The sequence below is a fragment of the Stegodyphus dumicola genome, chromosome 7 (genome assembly GCF_044657685.1).
Source record: "Stegodyphus dumicola isolate Sdum_Otavi_A_Nest chromosome 7, ASM4465768v1".
Taxonomy (NCBI): Eukaryota; Metazoa; Arthropoda; class Arachnida; order Araneae; family Eresidae; genus Stegodyphus; species Stegodyphus dumicola.
The window spans coordinates 117,099,951-117,118,538 of NC_140774.1; the positions used below are offsets into that span (position 1 = coordinate 117,099,951).

Sequence of the window (18,588 nt, forward strand, 5' to 3'; positions counted from 1 at the left end):
GGATATGCAGTCTCTTGCAAAGGCAAACAAGGGTGTTAAATATATCTTAACCTGCATAGATATTTTGTCCAAATACGCCTGGGCGATTCCTCTCAGGGATAAAAAAGCAGAAAGTATTGTTGCTGCTTTTCAAAAAATCTTTTCGGAACGAACCCCACAAAATTTACAAACGGATGATGGAACGGAATTTACGAACTCACTTTTACAAAAATATCTGAAAAAGAAAAAAGTTCATTTCTTCACGACCAACAATGAAACAAAAGCCTCCATTGTGGAACGTTTTAATCGGACACTTAAGACCAAAATGTGGAAATATTTTACGGAAATGAATACAAAAAAATATATTGACGTCTTAGATAAATTCATGTACAGTTATAATCATACGTGGCATCGCAGTATAAAAATGGAACCCATTTCTGTCACAGAAGAAAATCAACACAAAGTATGGCAAACATTATATGGTGAATCGACTGTAAAGAAAGAAATCCCCCCAGATTTCAAAATTGGAGATACGGTGCGCATTCGTCGCGATAAATTGCATTTCGAGAAGGGGTATGAACAAAATTGGACAAGAGAAATATTTACCATTCATCAGATTGTGCCTAGAACTCCCATTGTCTACAAACTGAAAGATTTAGCGGGAGAAGATATACAAGGAACCTTCTATAAGCAAGAGTTACAAAAAATAGCGGACTGTGGGTACTATCCTGTCGAAAAGATACTGAAGACTAGAAAGCATCGTGGAAAATCAGAATACTTTGTTAAATTTCAGGGTTACCCTGAAAAATTTAATACTTGGGTATCAAATTTAAAAATGATATAAAAACGTGTGCATTGTATTTACTTTTCATTTGAACGAAAATGTCCTTCTACTTAACACTCATAAGCGATAGCTCTAGAAAATTTTTTCCAGACAATAAAATTTCTCGATTTATTACCCAACTTCCATCTCCTATTGAGCTCAGCAATGGGGATTGGGAACTTGCGCTCCTAAATATTATTTATCCACATTCTTGGTATAACGTCGGAAAAGATAACAATTTATTTGGTTTTGCTGTCGACAATGGAGAACTAGAAGGAAGGCGTATTCCGCCTGGTTATTATGAAACGATACCTGACATATTAAAAGCCATGACTTTAGCTTCACATAAAAATAAAATTGAATTTTCTTATCATGACATTACGAAAAGAGTGACGATAAAGACGGATGAACAATCAAAAGTGGTTCTTCACGAAGGATTAGCTGAGCTCTTAGGATTTGAACCGGGTGTTTACAAAGGAAATGTCCAAAGTCCTTTCGTAGCGAATCCGAACGGTTTTTTTCCCGTTATGTACGTATACTGTGATTTAGTTGAACCACAAATCGTAGGAGATGTACAAGCTCCCCTTTTGAAAATTGTAACAGTGGAAGGGAAGGACGGAGAGATAATTGACAAACATTATTCTCGACCTTTATATTTACCAGTGATTCGTCAACATTTTCAAACGATTGAAATCGAAATAAGGTCTCATTCGGGGAGTCTGGTTCCATTTGAAAGAGGTAAAGTTTTCATAGTGCTCCATTTTCGTTTGAGACAGATTCTATAAAAAGCTTCAACAAAGGGAAAAAATATTCATTTATAGCGTAAACGTTCTAGAAGCTGTATCAAAATGCTCGTTCCATATGCTTGTTGCACCAAGGACTTTGAGGATTATTATGTGGGACAAACTGGAAAGGGTCTGCCGTATTATCAGGGAATGGTTTTACAGAAAGGATACGGAATAGGTGGATTTTTTGCGAAACTTTTCCGTAGCGCCATGCCTTTTTTAATTAAGGGAGCAAAAACTGTTGGAAAAGAAGCTCTACGTACAGGAACGCAAATTGCAAGCGACGTGTTATCGGGGGAAAAATTTAAAACATCCCTCAAAACCAGATCTAAAGAAACTGGGAAAAAATTAGCAAAGAAAGCAGTTCAGAAAGCAGATGAGATGATTGGTCACGGAAAGTTTAAAAGGAAGCGCAAGTCTCCCAAACGCTTCATTTCATCTAAAGCCAGGAAAGTGCAACGACGTGATATTTTCAACTCATAATGGCATTCCTTTTAAAAGATTCACCAGAATGCGCTAAATCTGAACTTAATTTATTTACATTACCTCCAACCCAAACAGTTATAGAAAGAGGACAATGGATAGAATTTCATCCCCTTGCGAATGTGACAGATGGAAGTCCTGTCGAATTCAATGTCGCGGGTAGTGGTGACGACTATTTGGATTTATCTCAAACTCAGTTATATGTCAAAGTTAAAATTTTAAAAAGCAATGGCGCCTCTCTCGGAAAAGATGATAAGGTAGGACCCGTGAACTTGTTTTTGCATTCCCTCTTTTCTCAAGTGGATATCAGCTTAAATGAAAGACTTATTTCCTCTAGCAATAACACTTACCCTTACAGAGCCATGATAGAAAAACTACTTAATCATGGTTTTGATACGAAAACTTCTCAATTATCATCAGAATTATATTTTAAAGATACTGCGGGTCGTATGAATGTCTTTGATACCACTGATAAGCAACCTAATGAGGGATTCAATAAACGCGCAGAAATATTTAAACTTAGTGCTACAGTGGATATGATTGGACGGTTACACCTAGATATGTTTCATCAAGAAAGACTTTTGTTGAACATGGTCGACATGAAAATTAAACTTATCCGCAGCAAACCGGAATTTTGCTTATTGGGAGAAGGAAATTTTAAAGTGTCGTTGGAACATGCCTCACTATTTGTACGCAAAGTTCGAGTCAGTCCAGGTGTAATTTTAGGGCATGCAAAAAGTTTAGAAAAAGCGACAGCAAAATATCCTATCAACCGAGTGCTTTGCAAAGTGTATTCTATTCCATCAGGAAATATGAGTTTTGTCCAAGATAGTATTTTTACTGGTCAGATGCCTAAACGCTTAATTATTGCTTGCGTTGATAACGATGCTTTCAATGGAAACTATAAAAAGTCTCCCTTTGAATTTAAGCACAATCATATCAATTTTATTGGCATTTACGTAGATGGGCAACCTGTGCCTCATAATCCTCTTCAACCTGATTTTATGAATAAAACCTTCATTCGTGCCTATCAGAATTTATTTACCAATGCTGAAAACCGGGGATTGTATCTTTCGAGATCAGAATATCCAGAAGGATATTGTTTATTTCTTTTCGATCTATCACCTGATTTGTGTGATGGGTCTCATTTGAATTTAGTGCGTCATAGTAATTTGAGAATGGAGGTAAAATTCGGTTTTCCTCTGCCAATAACAACATCGGTAATAGTCTATGCAGAATTTGAAAATTTAATAGAAATCAATAAATCTAGAAATATCATCTACGATTTTGGTAACTAATGAATTCTCTGCAGATCCATCGAATACTCTCTCGAGATCCTCGTTCTCAGAGACATTTTAAAGGAGTTTTTCCCTCGGACATAATTCCAAAGCTTCAAAGTTTCCCAGCTGCAATTGTGATCAACACGGATAAACATGACGAGACAGGAACGCATTGGTTAGCTATCTACATGGAAAACAAAGAGACTGTCGAATTTTTCGATTCCTTTGGTTTACCACCCGAAACCTATGGAGAAGATATATCCAGATACATCGAGACGTTTCATCATGTTTTATGGAACCCAATACCCCTTCAAAGTCCAACGTCCAATGTGTGTGGACAATTTTGTATTTATTTTATTGTAAAGCGATGTCAAGGATTTTGTATGAAGATTATTGTAACTCCACTAGCTGGAAAGAAAAATGATTTTAGAATGTATCAATTTGTGAAAAAATTATATGCTGTAAATATAATTTTTAAAAAATAAAAAAATGTAATTTTAATTTTCTGTGTTTGTCTTTTGCTTATGTATTTATACTTACATCCAACAACAAAAAAATAATAATAAACATTTTTAAGCTAAGAAAAATGATTTTTTTTCCCTTCACTTTTCAAAAAATAAAGATTTTTTTTTCTTTACCTGCTGTAAAAAAGAAAAATAAAATACACATGAAGTGAAAGAAATTCACTATTTATTGAAAAAAGCTATATTAAAAAAAAATTTACAATTAAAGATGAATCCACTTTGTGGAACCTTTTCCATACATAAGTCTTGGTTTTTTTCTTACAGGTAAAGCATACATTTGCCGTTTCTCGTGTAAATTGGGATTTTTTACAAAAGTTTCAGGAAAGTTGGTTTCTTTAAGCGTCGATTGAAACTGCTCAAATCCTGGTGGCTTCATTTTCTTATTACGTATCAGATGTGAAATGAGGACTTCAATGTTTGTATGGGGCAGAACATTGCCGTGCAAAACCAGTTCTTTAGCAGGCGTCCATGAAAAAACATCTGGACGACTTTTTAAAAATAATAAAATGTTTTCGGCCACTTTCTTATGCTTGACAGGAGCCGATTCCATAATAGCTTCAGAAATATCAGGAGGTTGTTTGTCGATAATTTTTGACTCTTCGGTAACGGGTTGTACTTGATTCATCTCCGGGAACTTTACAAATTTTTGAAGAATTTGTAGGTATTGTGTTGCCTTTTCAGAGTCTGGAATTTTCTTGGACAGGATAGCCTTCATTTCTCGATCCAATTCCGATACATGATCCTCTGAAAAATTTTGTGCTCGATCCAATGGCATTAGGATAAATTTCTTAGCGTGATCCATGGAAAAGGGATCCTAGTAGAGACACGGCTGCAGGTAAGAGGAGTGACAAGAAACCGTCACCTTTTTGAACGAGGAGTTTTCTCTTCTTAAACAGAGGAACTCTTTTATCTCCCAGTCGACGTAACGTCTTTTTGTAAGGAGCTAATCTGCTCTTCTGACGTTTTGAGATGGGTACATTTCCTTTTAAAACATTGAGGGCACATTCGCATACAGCTTTGATGACACTATTAGGACACTTTTGCAGCAATTGTCTTTTGACTTTAGACTTTTGCAAAAGTTTGAGCTGCTCTAATGGGAGGTGTGTATGCGACGACATATCGAACAAATAATGATACTTGGATTTAAAACGTGGAGCTATTTATACTGGATACAAATTAGCAAAAGCTGCGGCTCTGTGTAGAGCGCAGTAATGAAACTGCGGCGCGTGAAAGGGACAATTCACGGTAGGTATCTGCAATTTGTCGATTTTAGGACAATCCAGATCATTTAAGTTCAAAATATTTAATCCGGAAAGCTTTTTCAAAAATTTGGCTTTCTCTAATCCTTTGACGTAGATTTCATCATACGAGGCAAACAGGGACATGAGAACGCTCCTAAGTGCTGTATAGGACAATTTGCCACTTTCCCAGGGCATGTTATGGACATTGCGGATAACCCACGCGTAGGTCTTCTGTTTACGGGGCGATAGGATTTCCCAAGATTGCGGAGGCTGAAAGGACCACCGACCGTGATGACCATGCTGCACATCGTAAAAGGCTAATTCCTTCACTACGAAGGAATGGGGTGACGATTGAAAGCCCTGAAAATCGATGACGACTGCAGACATGTTTCCTTCTTGCAGACAAGATAAGAACTGATTAACGCGGTTCGTATACATAGTGTTTATCTCCCGGAAAAATACCCGTGCGCATGCGCAAGCGTTCGCCTGTCATAGGATGAAAATCCAAAAGCAGATATCCAAAGGAGGGGCTTGTGGCGTCGTGAAAAATTTCCTGAAAGGATTTGTTTTTACCTGGAAACATCTGTCTGGCTAAATGAATCACCTGACTTTTGTCCCTTGGATTCTTGAAGAGCACTAAATAATGGGAATTTAAGTTTATATTGCGCATTTCCCTTCCCTGGTGAAATAAATTCTGAACAATAAAAATGATGGAAATATTTCGATGATGACTGCCCTTTGTAAATAAGTTGCTCAAACGCGTATCATTACCTAGCTCGGACATTAAATCATCTACTATAACAAGGGCATTTTCAATAGTATTCAAGTAAGAAGGTAGGCCTTCTTCGAAAACGACACCTTTTATAGTATTGAATAGGGGCTGAAATGCTCCGTAGCAATAAATAATTTTTTCAGGCATGGGCGAAAATATGCTATGATCTATTAGTTTTTTAACGAAAACCGACTTGCCCGAACCCGTAGGGCCACTGACCAGACAGGTTGAAGGGTGAACCAATCTCGGTAGTTCCATTATTACAAATAAAAATAAAGTGAGACTTACCTTTCTTTATATACAAGATGAAGGGGTCGGGAAACATTAATTTTTTTTCTTTTCCTTCATTGGATGTCAACTTCTTATAAAAGCGTGTAATTTTTTTAATGATTATTTGGTAGCCCTGAAAAGGACCTTTTTTTTATTATTTGGTGGCCCTGAAAAGGACCTTTTTTTATTATTTGGTGGCCCTGAAAAGGACCTTTTTTTATTATTTGGTGGCCCTGAAAAGGACCTTTTTTTATTATTTGGTGGCCCTGAAAAGGACCTTTTTTTATTATTTGGTGGCCCTGAATAGGGCCTTTTTCTTTTCTTTTTTTTTTTCTTTTCTTTTTCTTCAGGGCAAGACATTTTGTAATCGACAAAGAACCCTAAAAATCAAGTGTTGAACAAATTAATACATGCAATAATGTCATACATTTTAAATTTTACCAATATAAAATGAATAAAATAAAACTTACGAAGCTTTTCTAATAACCGTAGGGAAGGGTGGTCAAGTCCGATTGTATTACTCTTTTGTCGTAAACCACTCTGTATAACTTTTTCTCAACCTTATTGACGACTTTTCTTCTCTTCGCCTCACGGCATATTTTCATCGGGTTTTCAATTTCGATGGTGGTTATACTAGGATCCAAGCTACATACCAGACTCTTCACCGATTCAAAATTAAGTAGCTAAGAATTCCGAAAATTTAAGGTGAATCCACGCACTTTGCAACAAGTTTTACCAGCTTCGGTTTCAAACGCATAATTTTTCGGACCACCTGGGAAAAAAAACATATATATATATATATGTGTGTGTATACACGTATAGCCTGAGAATTATAATTTATGTAATATAAGTTTTTTATCAGTGTGAAAAAAAGTTTCTTACCAGATACAAATTTAGTAATTGTATCCCCATCTAATTCATCCGTGAATTCACCCAAAAAATTTCCAATGGGTGGGTCGTTATTACCGTCTTGGGCGTAAATTATACTATCAGTGTCGTGATATAATACTGCGCAATCTAATTTCTCCATTTCGGAGTATAATTTTAGTCGAGCCCAAGCAGTGGTAAATGCCGCTAAGAACACATTTGTAGTTGTGTCTTGAGATACAAATTTGTCAGTTTTTTCCCACCATATGGCTGCCACTTCTTCATTAGGAAAACAAACATCTTTAACCTAAATAATAGTAAATAAAATAGATTTAAAAAATTCACATTTTTTTTAACCTATGGAAAAAAGTTAAAAATAGATAAAACTTACATTCTTGGTAGAGTCATGCAGAATCTTATTGAACTGTGGCACAGAATTCACAAATGTTAATTGCACTTTGTTTATATTCATCCCCCAACTGAAAAAAAAGTAAACAGTTTAGTTTAAGAAAAAATAGTGATTAATTTTTTTATTTTGAGGAAAAAAATAAAAATGAAAGTACGTACCGCCCCCAGAAACTATTCAATGCTAATTTGGCAACTTGTCGCCTACCGGGATTTTTTGCAATTTCTAAGGAATCTAGACGAATACCCTCTTTTTGTAAATATTCCTTAATGTAGCTCTCCTTTTGCTCTTCTGACCGACATTCTGCAGGCCATCCGCTGCTCTCCTGTTTTATCTTCAAAAATAGATCAATATAAGATTTGAATAACGAAGTTGAAGTCTCTTTAAAATGATATACCTCGTAAACCTAAGTAAAAAAAAAAAGTAAAAGGATTATTATTATAAAAAATTAATTGAAATATTTTTTTTTTCAAATAAATAGGAAAAAGAATATAGAATCTCACATTGGTTACTTGATATCCTTTCCGGATCGCAAGTTTGACTTCCTCCGCAACCCATGTGCCTATTAGGGCCCGTTCCTCCGGCGTGTGACGGCATGTACTTTGTTGGAGGTTTTCAGCGCAGCTTCGACATAATGGAAACAATAGTTTCCCATTACATCTGTGAGGAAGGACTGGTAGATATAGTTCCCTTGGTGGGATAATTCTACATTTTACGATTCCGAAGTATTTTTCAATGTCTTCAAAGTTTTCTGTAATGATCTTCGGATGACCAACTGGATAAACACAGTATTTGTTGACCTTGGGGAAAAAAAAAACTTTGTAAACAGTTTGCCTATTTATACAAGAATAAATTTAAAATTAAGGGGATATCATACCCAAGGATACAACGAAGTGAAATCCACATATTTGGCACTGCCTTCGTAATATAGCTTCACTGCATTTGTTCTCCCACCGAAGAACGCGTCCCTAGGATTTAGGCGATCCTGGAGCCCGTGGGTTTCAAGAAAGGTCTTGAGAGTGTCACTTGTTTTTTTTTCTTTGATAAACTGGTGCTCCCACATTTCTACTACGGTAAAACCCAAGGCTTGGAGTTTCGCAGTCTGTTCCTTCGTCTGGCGAAGAAGAACCCCCATTGCTACACCCTTGAGTGGTTGTTTCACGTCAGCATCATAGCATACATCGCACCCATGATAAAAGCATCCCTGGAAAAAAAATCATTCAAAACAGGTAAGAAAAAAAAACAAAGAATCAATATAAATAGACTACTTACATGAAACTGATAAATTGTCTTCTTTTCTTCACAAAACCCATCTACGGAAACTCCACCTATTTTACATTCACCGTATCCATTGAGAGCATGTTGGATTTTTATATTTTCTGTATAAGCCACATAGTCCAACCATCTAATACCGTCAACACTGTAATTGGTTTTATTCGTATATCCATAAACGGGGACCATGGATATGGTCTCTGGTTTTATGTGCATGTTTCTGTAAACGGCCATGCATGCGGAAGCTATTGTTACATACCTAAGGGAGGAGGAAGGGTGAAAATAGTAAGAAAAAATGACTATACATCGGAAAATAACAACAATAATAAATATGAGGAAGAAAACTTACCGAAATGGATCAACATTGGAAACATTCAGAAACTGACTTCGAAATGCCAAACAGCATCGACGCAAAATATCCACATCGGATCTGTAAAAAAAAAAAAATAGAATTTATTATTATTTACTTTTAATCAAAAATAAATAAAATAAAATAAATTCATAAAAGAGTTACACACCTGCAATATGCCAAAATTTCAGCTTGAAAATCAAATTCATCATCTTTGTGTTCTTCATACCAAGATAAAAATGCTTTTCGCACAGATGGCATCATAGTATCTGGCCTGTAATAATCGACTTTTGGAAGAGGTCCAACATATCTTTGATTCTCTCGCGTATTAAATAAGTGCGGAAAGAACCCTTTTTTTAACTCGGTGAGACCAAAGCATTGTGGAAGTTTGGCTAACGCCATCGGTAAAAAATTCAGAGAGTCAATCACTCTGATATTGAGGGTCTTATGATAGATACTCATTAGCAAAGATCCATTTGGTATAACTTCTGGAGTTAGGCCTTGTTCTAAAAGCCAAGACATTATAAATTGGCCATCAAAACTGTAAATAAATAAATAAATAAAAATGTTAACAACGAAAACATTAAAAAACAAAAAAATCTTATACAGAAATAACATTATAAACATGTAGATGAACTTACCCCTTCATATTATGAGCGATAGCCGTAAATCCTTTGTGGTTAGGAGCAAAAAGCCAAGCACAAAAGTCCTGGCAGGCTGTATACCCCTTAAACACTTGTTCTTGGCCGTCTGCATACTGTGCTACAGCAAGGTTTACCACATGTTCACCCGAGGTCTGATCAGTCTCAAAGTCAAAAAAGATGTGCAGGTCTGAGTGGTCCTTTGGCTCCGTTTTTCCCAAAAAGCATTGGTGATCGCCCGCGACCACATATTTCTTACAAGAATTACATATCGTGGTACCACAGCGATGATTTTCCCGTGGACATTTACGACGCTGTATAACCTGGCAACATTTTCTGCATTGATATATCTTAAAAAAGAGAATATTACATTTCATTAATTTCAATATCATGTGAAGAAAGAAAAAAGAAATATTGAATACATAAAACACACTCACTAGATCACAGAATGAAAATATCTGTTGTCCCCTAACTGACTTATGGAAATCAAAACAATCACTTGACCTGCAAAGACGGTCACAATCTGGACATCTCTTCATTTCACCTGGAATACACTCTGATCGATTGCAAATATTGCAGGCATTTGGGCAATGGTGGTCTTCTATGTTATTAAATGGCTTCTCACATTCTTCACAATAGTGATTCGAAGCATAAAATGCTTTCAGGCACTTGATCACATCAAAATGGTTATTGTGTAGCCACAGATTGATGCGTCGTGGCCTTCGAACACCTTTGTAAGAAACCTATAATAAAGGTAGGAATAAAAAGAAACATTAAAAAAAAATCACTTTCAAAGAAAAATTAAACATCACTTAAATAGTCGTGGCCTTCGAACACCTTTGTAAGAAACCTATAATAAAGGTAGGAATAAAAAGAAACATTAAAAAAAAATCACTTTCAAAGAAAAATTAAACATCACTTAAATAATAATAAAAAATACCTTATTCATATTTTCAGACGAGATAACAGCAATCTGTACATTCAAATGCTCTTCAAATACTGAAATTTCTGAATAGGTGCAGGCACCTAACGGAACACCAGCTTCCTCGTGGAGACCACGTGCTCTCTTCATAAGAGCGGGACGCCGACTGTCTCGCATACTATTTATCGCAGATTTATCGTTTTCCAAATGAGCCAATGCGAAAACAATCGATTTCGCGCAACAGAGTCCTATATCATCCTCAGGTATGTGAAGAATTGACTTCTTTCTCAGCCGGTCAACTTCAACATTTACTACTTTTCGAATACGACTAGGGCCTCGACCAAGATCCCTTGAAATCGTTAGAACATCTACTGTAAAGCCCTCATCCAAGACAATCTGATCTTTTGATTGTAATACTTTTACTACTTCCGATGTAACTTTCTCAACAGTCATTTCTGCAACAGACATTAACTTCGTTGAAATGGGTTTATCCAACCCGTTAGCGTGTATGCAGAAACGAATTAGATCGGACGATCTTAAGCCATTAGTAGTGCGTTGAATTAAAGCCATGAACAAAGCTCTTACAGCATTCACGGCTGCAAAGAGGGGCGTTTGCTGCAAACTTTCAGGTAATTTTTCGCAGTCAATCCTTGCTTTATAGGAAATTTCTTCTCCCTGGTACTTCTTATTTTTTCTGCGCGACCGCTCTTCGAGGATAACAGAATTTTAAACCTTAAAAAAAAAAAAAAAAAAAAAAAATTAGGAAGAACATGAGGAAAAAGGCATGCGTAAAAGAGGTAATAAAAAAAAACGTAACTTACATCTTCTCGAATTACATCCGCGACAAATGTTTTGCCATCACCTGAAGGACCAGAACGAATCTGGAAAAATAAACATAAAGTGAAATAACCAGGGAAAAAAATAGGCAAGCAAAAATACACAGAGAATAAAATATAAAGTACGTTGATCATATACCTCAAATCCTGAGCCTACTTGATAATAGAGAGGGAGAAATAAGGTATCGTCCTCTTCTGCAAAATCTTGAGTCATTTCACCTATTAACTTTGGGGAAAAGGTACTTATAGTTTTTTTAAAAAATACAAGAAAAAAACAATGTAAATAAAAAGTAATAAAAACCTTACTTCATCAGTATCTTCTACAAAATCTTGAGTCGTTTCACCCATTATCTTTTAAGGAAGGAACAGAAATTAGTTTTTTTTTTTTTTTTTTTTTTTTTTTTTTTTGTAGAGAAAAAATACATTATAAATAAAAAAAGTTGTAATAGTAATAATAAATCTTACTTCCTCTATGTCTTCCTCAAACTCTTGTGTCATTGCACCCATACACTAAAGTAAAAAACATTAATTAGTACCACGTGTATAACTAACCTCCTATTGCAGTATTTCATAAATATCATAAGTAACGCTGTAACAAAATACATTATAAATAAAAAAGTTGTAATAGTAGTAATAAATCTTACTTCCTCTATGTCTTCCTCAAACTCTTGTGTCATTGCACCCATACACTAAAGTAAAAAAATTAATTAGTACCACGTGTATAACTAACCTCCTATTGCAGTATTACATAAATATCATAAGTAACGCTGTAACAACAATAATTAATTGCAACAGTTTTGTATACTAGATAATTGAAAAAAAAATATATATATATATATATATAACTTACATCATCATCTTCTGAATCGAGAGAAAATTGTGAATCCAGAAAAATAACCTGAGTGAATTTAAGAAATAATTAAATATATATGTATAAGGTAAATTAATAAACTTAAGTATAGTTTAAAGAAAGAAAATGTAAGACTTACATTCTTAGAACCCTTGTGTTTAGATAACGACATATTTCACACAAAGTACTAACTAATATGCTGTTAATAATCACGTGTAATCACACAAGAGCAAGGCAAAGGTTGTACTGAAGTTGCAGCATACAACACGAGGGAATTTCCATTACTCTACTAGGCTAAGAGACCATGATATCATTTTTCAGCTTTCTGATTGGTCCACAGAAACGTATTCGTTCGCCTATGCGGATGTCTACCCAAAGGAGGAGTGAAAAGGCAGACGCCATTTTCGAACAAAGTCATGCACAAACATGATATGGGTGATGTCATTCTCCCCAAAGCAAATCTTTCAAAATGGCGGATTCAGAGTAAGATGGCGTTCAATCCAAGATGGCGTTTCAAACCTTATATACATAATTAAGAACCATTTCAACCAAGGAATTGTGGGGTATCGCCTAAAGTACTGGATGTGGTCCCCCTCAATTCCTTTTTATTCATTTTTGCGGGGACAGCGGGTTCGATTTCCCGTGGAAAGAAAATATATATTACTTCTTCATTTTTCTAACCATCCTGTTAACTTTAGTAGATGTTATGTACACTAGATGGCGCCAGCAGCAACATGTATTTAAGAAAATCCAGTAATGTTTTAAAAAATACCGTTTTTAACTCATTCGCTGCAAATAATAAAATGATTTTGAAACATTCTTCCCATTAGAAATGAAATCACCCACTTAGAAAAATGTATTGAAAAAAAAATCATTAATTTTCTAATTTAAAAATATTCATTAAGAAAAATTAAAACTCCAAATGAACAAAAATAAATTAACACATAGAAAAAGAAAAAAATAAATAAAAGGGATGTGAAACACACGTTGAACGCTTTGTCATTTTTTTTACAAGTACCCATTTTTATACCTCGTCGCTAAGTAAACCGTGGCTCAGCGGTTAAAGCGCGTGGCTGCAGATCCCGACATAGCGGGTTCGGGCCTGGCTGGTGATTTTTTTTTTGAATCTGCGCTCTCCAGCAAAAAAATAAAACCACGTGATTCAAAATGGCGGCTATTCGAAGATAATTCAATAAATAATTTAAATTAAATAAAACATTAATTAATTTAATAAGTAATTAGAAAGAAAATTAGATTAAAAAATAATCCAACATGGCGGGAGTCATTCAAGATGGAGGATGAAAGACCACGTGTTCCAAAATGGCGGACGAAAACCACGTGGTTCAAAATGGTGGATGGCAGTCACGTGATCCAATATGGCGGCTGTCTAGGCCACGCCCCTTTTCTGTGACGTCACTTCCGCCGCACGAATTACTCTGCCTACTACTTACGCGCGAGTAACGCGTGCCTACAAAAGTATAGATAGCCTTACTTATGAAAATAGCAATCTTAATTGAGATAGGCATTTAACATTAAGAATGAGATTTAATAAGGAGAAAGAAGTAACATAGATACATAATAATGGGTTAAGGAAGCGTACAGTCCCACCACAGTTCGGCATTACATATCACGTGGAAGGCACAAGACGAGTTGTTTCATAGACACGCACACACACAGACTGAAGTCGTTACAGTAGAAGTCCGATAATCCGGCACGTTCGGGACCGGCTCGGTGCCGGACTACCGAAAATTCCGGTCTATGGGGCGGTAATTATAAGAACAATTAGGTTAATAATTAAACTAAAAATACAGTATGCAAATACATACAACAAAGTTTATTTTACATTTCATATAATGTATGTACACGTACTGTAAAATATATTTCACTTAGATTTAAAAAAGTCACGAATGTTTAATGTTTTTTTAATGTTTGTCTAGAAGCCAATTTTTCAGTTGTTACCGATTGAGAAGCAAACTTCATTAGTTCATCTTTTTGTTTTTTAATGTCATAAATAGTTGATGAGCCAATATTAAACTCATTCATTAAAACATTTCTATTCTCGCCTTTTTCTAGCCGTTTGATGATTTCTAGTTTCTGATTGAGAGTCAGTGTTACGTGTTTTCGTTTCTCTCCTTTTGAACTCGAAGGCTTAGGTTTTGAAAACATGGTCACTGTACAGTTAGAACGAAAATCACTTTTTTTATAAACAGTTTCAAAAGTTACGTTTACTGCGATGTGAAAGGACACAAAACAACAACGCACAAGAAAATGGCGAAGACGCTTCGTGATTGATTAACGGAGCTGCACTGCGCCTGAATTTGTTGTGACAGCTGAGACTAGCCGGCCGCTAATTGTTTCCGAACAATACCGAGCGCTTCTGGATGATCTCGAACTACCCCGAAAACTTCCGAATAGCTCTCGAGCGGTTTTATTTGCTTTAAAGACACACTTTTGGAGAAAACCAAAATTTTTACAATTTTCCGGAGCGATGCCGGACTATCGGGCATTCCGGACTGTTGGATGCCGGACTAATGGACTTCTGCTGTACTTAGAACTGCCGGGGGAAATTCTTCTCTTCCCGTCAGTCCGTAGGGTTATCAAGCAGGTTTACTGCTTCGCCAATTGGCGCTTTTCTCCAGAGTTTTTGAGCCTGTATCGCCTGTTTGGCGCTGCCGCTACAGGCCTATTAGATTATGCAAATTTTTTGCTGCATTTCATTTAAATTTATTTCCCCGAATTTCATTAGGTGCAATTCTACATGTTATTGCAGTCTCATATACAAAATTTCAACGTTCTGAGGCTACTCGTTTTTGAATTATGCGAGATACATACATATGTACGTTTGAACTTGCATACAGACGTTACACCATCTTCTGAATCCATTTTAAATCTGTTTCAGAATCCGTTTGGGGAAAAAGAGTCAGTTATCCTGTCCGTTTCTATAATTGTAACACAAAAACATCGTTCAAATGGAATCGAGAGCGGTCAAATGGATATTTTCGTTGAAATACGATACCCGAAATTTTTCGCGTTTACAATAATTTCTTTACTTCGCCCCACGGAAGTAAAAAAAAAATGCGAAAGAAGTAATCAATTGAACGAATAAAACTTAACCGGCAAAAAAAAGTTAAAAACAAGAGTGTGATAATGATAAAACAACACAAAATTATCATAGCAAAACGCTAAATTACCAGTAACATATATAATAATAAGTAAAAAATTCAAAAATTAAATAAATATAATTACTTCCTCTCCATCGCATTACAAATTAGAGTTAAAGTTGTAATAATATAAGCCAATTTATCGTGCAATATAATAATATGAAAGCCAAAGCGGCAAAATAAATAGATCAATTAAACCGGACAACCAACCATCAAAAACGTAAAAACAATAAGGTAATAAATAATAACTATCAGCTCAAAAGGCAAGATTTGTTTAAATCTGTGATAGCATAAAAAAATTCCCAATTACAGTAGCAAACGAATTTAATAATAAAATAATTCAAAAATTAAATAAATGTAATTTTTTTTGCCGTTGATATATACGCTGAATAATAATTCATTGTTTATAGAATTTACTGCTCAGAAGCAAACTGGGAAATAATATCCTTTATGCAAAGTTCCAAAAAAATGAAAGAAGAAACTACGGAAGTTGCAAAAATTCACATGCAGTGGGCCATTCTGTGCAGTCGAATGCAATAATATAAAAGATAAAGCGGCAAAAGAAATAAATAAATCAAACCAGACAACTAACCATCAAAAAAACGTAAAACAAAGAAGGTAATAATAATAACTATTCAAAACCGTCGAAAACGTAAAACCAATAAGGTAATAATAACAGTTCAAAAGGCAAGATTTGTTTAAATCTTTGTCCAATAAGATAATAATAACTATTCAAAACCATCAAAAACGTAAAACCAATAAGGTAATAATAACAATTCAAAAGGCAAGGTTTGTTTAAATCTGAGATAGAATAGAAAAATTCCAAATTACACAAACGAATTTAATATTAAAATAATTCAAAAATTACATAAATGTGATTATTTTTTTCAAGTCTATTTTTCTTGCCGTTGACATATAGACTAAATAACAATTCATTGTTTATGGAATTTACACTCAGTTTTGAATCGGCATGATTACGTCATCCTTCCGTAGTTTAATGCCTACTGCTTATACAGTAGTAATTTTGAAAACTGGAACTGCAGATTTTCATGAATATCACGTTAGCATCATAAAATTACAAAATGGAACCGTCGTGAGTCAGAAATTGTTATACATCAGGAGGAGATATAGAAGTTGTTAAATTCTTTTAGAATTAAATGCTAGTACTAGATTCGAATTTCGACTGCACAGAATGGCACCCTGCATGTGGGTTTTTGCAACTTCCGTAGTTTCTTCTTTCATTTTTTGGAGCTTTGCATGAAGGATATTATTCCCCAGTTTGCTTCTGAGCAGTTTTTATCGAATTGAAAATGATGTCGCAGTTCTACAAGGTGATTCAATTTTAACATGCTCGATGATGAATTAAGTAACCTTTCCTTTTTACAGCATATGTTTTATAGCTGTTATATTACAAAAGAACAAATGCAAAATTTTATTTATATGTAGAATTTTTATGTAGAAAAGGATATTTTTATCAAACATCCATTCTGATCATTATGAAGACATGATTAATTTTCCCACCATCATCAACTTGAGTATCAAGAGTATTTGGCACATTCTGGTTATCAGCATCACTAAGAGAATTTTGTTGAATTGGCGAAATATTTTTTTGGCTGTCTCTAACGTGTGCTAGTATGTTTATGTTCATAAGTACAGTCGAATTCCACTACAATGAACCTCAAAGGACCGAAAATTTGATTTTCTAATATCCAGTGGTCCGTTATATCCATTCCGATAAAACAAAATAGATCTCACAAAAGTGTAAAAATTTATTGATGAATCACACAGAAAGAGTAATTAATATTATCACATCTCCCAAATGTTATTGATAGAAATTTTAGATTTTAAATAGAAATTTAAATTTAATTAAAATTATTATTACATGCAATTTGTAAATTTCTTGTCCCGTAGCCTTTCAGTTTTTTCATACGTTATTAATTTTACACAAAAAATACTTAGGATAAAGGTCAAGGTTTAGACCCGTCCATCCTGTTACACATTTCCATCTAAAAGGGACATTTGCAATTATCAGTAATCATCCGCTGTCAGAATGCTGTCTAACAGCTCAGTCAAAGAATTTATTAAGCTCTTTGTCTCAATGGATGAATGCTTCTTTGGTTCAATATGTGACACATTAGGATCTCTTGAGGTATATTTACTGCGTGCCCTGCTTTGCCAATAACTGAATGCTACATCTGCCCACGGTCAACTCACAACCGACTTCGCACAGTCTTTTGTTTAGAATACAGAGAAAGATAGGATGAAGGAAAAAAGAAAACAGCTACTTAAAAATGTTTCTCATTCCTAAATAGGATGAATTTAAGGATTAGTAGTATTTCAGTTGAAAATTACAGAATTTCTTCTTTAAAGAAAGTTTTAAAAATACAAAAACTTTTCTTCAAAACAAATTTTAAAATATTCCCAAAGTTAATCTTATCCGATTTTTATACATTTGGAATTTGGCTACAGCCGTATAAAATAGCATTACGTATGAAATTGGACGGGTCCAGAAAATTCGTTCGTAATATACAGAATACGTTATAAGCCCAGTATGCTGTGGTTAAACAATAGGTGTCCACCGGATTTACGAGACTCATTTACGAGATTAAAGATACTAAAGTTGGGAGAAATCAGGTTAGACAATACTTTTGCAGCTGGTGTATATTCTTCAGCGAATTAATGAATTAATGATTAACTATGGAAGTATATAAATTCATTTGTATTCAGACACTTGTGTGGAAAGCGTATGTTTGCTTGGTTACTATTGTACTGTGTCCCATAAAATAGCAGATCAGAGTCATTCGTTCACTGAACTGAATCGGTTCGTTTTTTCGGTTCATCGCTCACTAACAGTAGCATTAGTCATTGGATATTTGGAGAAAAAAAAATTATTTAAGATTTATTTGATTACAGTAAACCCTTGCCGAACGCTGGCATTGTGTCATTAATACCTTGTGCGTTCGGCAAAACCGCATTTGAAAAAGTTAACTTTGTATGAGGAAAAATGTGTTAGGTATAAGTCAGATTAAGAAAGTATGTATAAGTTAAACAAACGTAAATATCATTGTAACTGAAAGGAAGAAAAGAAACAAACGTTAACTGAAAGGCTTTCTGTTACTGCTTAATA

General features: G+C 34.8%; 1 protein-coding gene across 1 annotated transcript; it reads left to right on the forward strand.

Annotated features, from left to right (window-relative positions):
• Nucleotides 1–2,069: 2,069 nt before the first annotated feature.
• On the forward strand, nucleotides 2,070–3,368 carry LOC146996322 (uncharacterized protein F54H12.2-like). The gene has a single exon (XM_085821419.1). The coding sequence runs from the start codon at nucleotides 2,070–2,072 to the stop codon at nucleotides 3,366–3,368; it is 1,299 nt and encodes a 432-aa protein (XP_085677545.1).
• Nucleotides 3,369–18,588: the final 15,220 nt, after the last annotated feature.

Excerpts from the sequence above, each read along its gene's own strand:
- LOC146996322 (XM_085821419.1), top strand. The coding sequence starts at position 2,070 with ATGGCATTCCTTTTAAAAGATTCACCAGAATGCGCTAAATCTGAACTT.